The sequence below is a fragment of the Asparagus officinalis genome, chromosome 4, assembly GCF_001876935.1.
Source record: "Asparagus officinalis chromosome 4, Aspof.V1, whole genome shotgun sequence".
NCBI lineage: Eukaryota > Viridiplantae > Streptophyta > Magnoliopsida > Asparagales > Asparagaceae > Asparagus > Asparagus officinalis.
Window position 1 is genome coordinate 21,245,525 of NC_033797.1, and position 6,635 is coordinate 21,252,159.

The window sequence follows — 6,635 nt, forward strand, 5'->3', positions numbered from 1 at the left end:
ATCGACAGCTCAGGTTCATGATTCAATTGCGGTTTGGAAACCCAGGAAAGACATACAGTTGCCAGCTAGGTATACGAATACAACCATTGCTTATGCACTTTCGGTGGAGAGTGTCGATGAGATGATTCCTACTACATTCAAAGAAGCTGGCTGAGCAAAGTTCAGAATCTGATTTGTGGCAGGAAGCCATGCGAGAGGAGATAAAATCTCTTCAGAAGAACGACACATGGGAGCTTGTTGAGCTTCCAAAGGGGCGGAAGGCTATTTGTTGCAAATGTGTGTATATGAAGAAGGAGGGCATTGAAGGCACTCCGGTGAGGTTCAAAGCTAGGTTGGTAGCGAAGGGCTATGCATAGGAAGAAGACATTGATTACAATGAGATCCTTTCTCCGATGGTGAAACACTCTTCGATTCGGATATTGCTAGGTTTGGTTGCACAGTTAGGTTTGGAATTGGATCACTTGGATGTAAAAACGACATTTCTTCATGGTGATCTTGATGAGGAAATCTCTATGACTCCGCCATTGGGGTTTCGAGCTGCAGTGAAGGAGAAATTGGTTTGTAGGTTGAAGAAATCGTTATACGGGTTGAAGCAATCTCCGCGACAGTGATATAAGCGATTCGATGGGTTTATGTTCGGTCATTCGTACATTAGGAGCCAGTTTGATCCATGTGTGTACTATCGCAAGTTGCGGGGAGGTGCGTACATTTATTTGTTGCTTTATGTCGGTGACATGTTGGACATGTTGGTTGCTTCTATTTCCAGATCCGCGATAGACGAGTTGAAGGTACAGCTTTCGAAAGAGCTCGAGATGAAAGTTTTGGATGAAGCAAAACGCATTTTGCGGATAGAGATCGGCAGAGACAGAGATAGGGACAGAATTTGTTTGACACGAGTGGCTTATTTGAAGAATGTGCTATAGCGGTTTAATGTGAGTATGAAGACAAAACCCGTTAGTGTACAATTGGGAGCCCATTTGAAGCTTTCAGCTGACCTTTCACCAAAGACAATTGAAGATAGAGAATTGATGTCGAAAACTCCATATGCAAGCGCAGTTGGGAGCTTGATGTACGCTATGGTTTGTACGAGGCCGGATTTATCACAGACAGTGAGCATAGTTTCGAGATACATGCACGACCCGGGTCCGGGTCATTGGAATGCCATGAAATAGATTTTGAGGTTCATTCGAGGTACTCTCAACGTTGGTTTGGTTTTTGAGCGGGATACTAGCGGTGAGCATCTATGTATTGGATACATAGATTCAGACTACGCTGGAGATTTGGATAAACGCCGTTCAACGATGGGGTATGTGTTCACTTTGACCCGTGCGTCGGTGTGTTGGAGATGCACCTTACAGTCTACTGTGGCTTTATCAATGACGGAGGCAGAATATATGGTGATTACAGAGACTGTTAAGGAGGCGATTTGGCTTCGAATACTTTTGGAGGATCTTGATGTTTCGTAGCGATCCATCACCATTTATTGTGATAGCATGAGTGCTATTTATTTGGCGAAGAATCAGGTCTTTCATGCGAGGACGAAGCATATCGATGTTCATTATCACTTCATTCGAGATGTTCTTGAAGATGGGGATGTGGGGCTCAGAAAGGTCCACACAAAAGATAATCTAGCGGATATGCTCACAAAGGTGGTCCCGAGTAACAAGTTTGATCATTGTAGAAACTTATTACAAATTCATGATTGTTGAGGCCGTTTGCGACCATTTGAATGAACTACGGGTGGCTTGAACCCTTGGAAGAGGGGGTATGTAGGCAACCTCATTGGTGCAGCCGGATTTGGTGAGACGACGCATTAGTGCTTATGTTGGTGTCGGCTTAGTTTTGGGAACACTTCGCGAGGTGGAGAATTGTTAAAAATGGTGAAGGAACGGCGAAGGAATCGTTGAGAAATGTGGAAAAACGTGCAAAATCAGTACTACAGGAAAACCCTCGGGTCAGTCGACCGATCGTATAGGACCGGTCGACCGATCTCGTGCATTACAGGGTTTGAAAACTCTGCTCTGGTTGGTCGACCAATGCACTCTTATCAGTCGACCGATGGAGGTAGACCGATCGACCGATAGAGTAGTACCGGTCGACCGAAAGTGGTTACGGGACTGAAGTTGGTTTCCTAGCATGTTTTGGATTGGGTTTTGATATAAATAGAAACAAACGTTTCTAGGGTTTTGTGAGAGGCGAAAGCCAGAGAATTAACATTGTTTTAAGCTGTTTTGTGAGGGAGATTATTGTGAGGGAGTGTGAGATCATTGGTTGGATTACTTTGAGAGTTATTTGAGAGATTGTAATCCGTTGTTTCTCCTCCATATAGTGAAATCTCCCCATCCTCTCCCCGTGAACGTAGGCAATTTGCCGAACCACGTAAATCTATGTGTTTGTGTGATTTTAGTTGTTAATTTTGTGAATTGCACTCGTGTTTGGTTCTTCTCTCATCGCTTACCGACTCGGTTGGTTTGCGAGCACGCTTTCGCACGGCACGCAACATATCTCACCACTTCCTCCCATTTTCCCGGTAACTTTGCACAAGAGATATTTATTCTATATCGAAAAAAATGTATATGAGCCGACAGCTCATTTTGTAAAAATAAGATACCCACTAACATCAATAGTGTTTAGGCTCACCTAGTTGTCACATTGGGGTGGGGGGGGGGGGGGGTATGAGTGGGCAGCTTCTTTCGCAAAATGAGCTATCAGCTTACCCATGCCCTCATTCTATATTTACTCTATTATGAGAAATTTGAGGGACTCCAAACTTGACTCCAGTGAGTTTGTGTGCCCTCAAAGTACACCTATTGAGACCAACTTATCAAAGGTAAGCCATCAGTAAGCCTTTGATCATTCCTCGGAAGAGATGTATAAATTTCCGTGGTAACATTTCATATCATCAAAACTCTCCAACTTAATGCTCCCTCCTTTTTTCCTAACCATCTTTCACAGCACATTTCGGGTGAATTTCACAAAACTATTATGAATTTTAGGGGTTCTGAATGTTAGAAAAAGACAATGAACTACTGGAAATGTCACTAATAGCGTTAACACGAAGGGTAAAAAGGCCCAACTACCACAGGAAATATGAGAGGGGAAGAGGGGGTGTGGCAGATATATTCAGCATACAGGGCCAAGTTATCCAAAATAAGTTGCATGTGAAGCACACAACAAATTAGACTAATTTCCGCTGATCAAGGTTTTTTAATGGCAAAATTTGAGGGGGTTGTGCAATACCAAGTTCACTGTAGTTCTGTGAAATTTACCCTATAATCTATCCTTCAAGTGGAGAGAACTCCATGTTGTGCACATTAGATTACAACCGTCATGTGATTTAGGACAAAACAGAAAATAAATGACATAATGTGGTATCTTTTTGAATTTAGAACTTTAAACCATCGAAAAAGCAACAGGTGACCAATTAACCAGTGGTCTAGAAAGAGGACTGCATAACATTACTTATCACAATCAAACATAATGTCATGTCTGCAACTGACCATTGACAAATAGCACATACATGCATCAGAACATGTAGACCATCAGAGGTTCCATACAATTCTTTTTGTAGGACCAAACTAAAAAACTATATGTAACTATAAGAGGATTTTCTTAAATCCTTTAACTAGAAGAAGGTACCTTCAGGCGGCTGAACAAGTTTGCGGTTGTGAGGTGCTGCCATCTCCTTCTTCAGCTGGGTCAGTATGTCTTCCATGGTGTACTCCCGCTGCCAATTTGCCAATAGACCAAACTTCTTCGGTTCAACCTGGAAAAGAAATGAACACTTCAAAATTAAAAACACCAAAAATGGCCATGATAATCACCAAGAAATCCCAATTTCTTAACTATGTGAGTTGATAGTGCAAACTTTAAAAACATAGCATTCCACGTATATTAGTGAACTTTAAGACGGTGTGTCTAGAAGAATTTTCAGATTTTTGCTTAATGGGGTGACATGGGGCATTCAGGGTTTGGATTGTTCTCTTTTTTATTTCATTCTGTCTCTAAGTTTCTGAAATTTAAACCTTCATCTTAAAAGAATCAGAGAAAAGCATGATATAGTTGATTTTTTTTTCTTTTTTGGTTAAATTTGGTCCACCTTAATGACCAGTATCTCAAAACCCCCTATGGCTAAGCTTCCTATTGTACCACCAAATAATAAGAATTTTGCAATGTCAGGGAGTACCCTTTGAACCCTCTTTGGGAATAATTAAATAAATATGTATGACTTTCCAGATGTTACAAAGAAAATTAGGTCATCTATGGACATATATAAAGACTCAGAGACCATCATCTATCAAATATATCCAATAAAATCATACAGTTTAGTCTTCAGTCTGAATCTAATTCTTTGTAATCAATGGAATAGATACTCCATACTACGTTTATTTTGTTATAAAATAATGCTTAACAAACTTAAGTGAGCATGATATTACCATAACACCATATCATTGTGCAATCAAAAGAGCACGAGGCTATATATTTAAAGAAACACTGCTATATAGGTAACAAATGCACAAATCTGGCATTTCAATGATAATCACTAAGCAGTGAGAAAATTGAAGCACAAGGAAATGAGTGCTATCTTACCACTCCAGTGTCATGGTTAACACATGCCATGTTGATTCTGGAGTGAAAGCGTACACTCGGAGGTTTCTCAGGATAATCTTTATCACAAAATAGCTTCAGCTGATATATACGATTTTCGTGCACAGACTGCATTGAATAGAACAGAGAACAGATCAATAAGTTAGTATGCAATAGGTAATATCAAATGTGAGTATAACAATTTGATCTAGGCCACCCTTGACATAAAATCAGACAAATTAATAATTGGTCTCTTGATCCAGGGAAAGTCAAGAGGAATTAAATAGTTTTACATACTAATACAGAAGTGTACGGAATTTAATCATCTGATTAATTCCTTACAAGAAGAATAAACATGATTAAAATCCTGGACTAAAAAAACCAGCAGAACATGCTGAAAAATGGGAGAAAGATAAAAGTACAAGCACAATTTGGAAATGAATTACATATAAAGTAACTAACAAATCTGGCATGCATGGAGAAAGTCAGCACCAAAACAGGCTTGGTTCTAATATAGTATCTTCTACCAACTATAGTTTTGTTAGTGATTTTTATTTAATATTTCACGAAGCAACGTAGTTATCTTTTATGTAAAGGAAACAATAAGGCAAATGATCACTATACAATCATTATTTCACGACTCTGCCTTTAATATCAGCATCTGAAATGTCAATAAGCTCAAGAGTTAAAGCATTTGATTAACAGTGCTATGAAGAGTATGAGAGAAGAGCTAACAAATTAAGATACTCAAGCAAGTGATTGCTGTGATTTCCCTCATAGAGAATATCTCAATATTAACCAGACTGTTTTCAGTTATCTGATATCAAATAATGAGTGCTACATATAGAAGCATCTAGCAATAGGGGAAGGTCGATCTATACGATGTCATTCTAAATGTACCATATACTAAATAAATACCACATACAGCTTTGCTTTCTAGTGATTTATGTGCAATTTAGTATGTCTTTGCACACGACTTGTAGTTTGCGTACTCAAATATTCAGGAAACCTGAAGCAGACAAAAACCAGATACAATTTTAAGGATCTTCCATTCTCAGATGTATACCTGCTAAGTGAAACGTACCAAATATCATAGAGAATCAGAATTTTTTTTATCAAAATAATTATGGTAAATGACAGCATGAATACAATATAAAATTATCGATGGAATTTTGGACGGCTTTAAAATGTTATGACCAAAGGTTGATTGATAAAACGTATACATTAAGCGGACCAATTATTGTCCCCGTCCAAGAGCGCATATAAATGTCATCTCCGTCATCCATTCCATAACTAACAGTGCCATCTCCAATGCCCTTCTCCCCGCGTTCAAGTTCCTCAAGCAATCTAAAGTTACGAGGTACTGCTCATAAGAAAGGTAAAAAAAAGTAAGGCCTTACTCTCTGAGGAATTTGAAAAAATACTAGATGCTTGCATTTTAAAATGAATGGTAAAAACTAAAAACATGAGCTATTAGAGAAATTAATTCTGGAGTTACATCTGTTGGTAAAATGGGACATATAAACACAACCTATACTACCAAATTCATGTAAATTTGTGCAAAAGATCAATAAAAAGGGGCAGCATTAATCATGCAATACTACACAACTCAAAATAGGACTACAGTAACCACATTCAATATAGTTAAGATGATCTTGACCATGCTATTTCTTAACAATGATAATTACCTACAGATACATTAAACTTCAAAGAAAAAAAATAACTTATTAAATAACTAATCATCATCATGAATTTCCAGGTTCAATTCACAGTGTGAAATTGTATTACTGTCAGCTCAACTCAAGTGCAGTCAACTCGGGTATCAATCAAAAATAACTACGTAAGTAAGCAAATAACCAAAAGTTAAGCGCAATTCAGTCATAACCAGCATTTTTATAAAACTATTTCATTTTTAATATGTTAAATTGAGACACCTATAGATGCAGGAAGCAGCAAAACAACTGCTTGACCAATAATAAGGCTAAAAGCCATCAAAAACTTGAGGAAAAGAAACATTGAGATAAATTCAAAAAGAATATTTTCCAAAG

The 6,635-nt window shown here is 38.3% G+C and overlaps 1 protein-coding gene across 1 annotated transcript in view; it reads right to left on the minus strand.

Annotated features, from left to right (window-relative positions):
* LOC109836902 (ubiquitin-conjugating enzyme E2 variant 1D) overlaps nucleotides 3,433-6,635 on the minus strand; it is an 11,095-nt gene continuing 7,892 nt past the window's right edge. Inside the window, exons 2-4 of the mRNA XM_020404945.1 lie at nucleotides 5,811-5,950; nucleotides 4,591-4,716; nucleotides 3,433-3,766 (exon numbers count right to left, since the gene is read on the minus strand). Of these exons, the coding sequence (XP_020260534.1) occupies nucleotides 3,626-3,766; nucleotides 4,591-4,716; nucleotides 5,811-5,950 (407 nt within the window). The 3' untranslated portion in view covers nucleotides 3,433-3,625. The remainder of the gene's footprint in view (nucleotides 3,767-4,590; nucleotides 4,717-5,810; nucleotides 5,951-6,635) is intronic.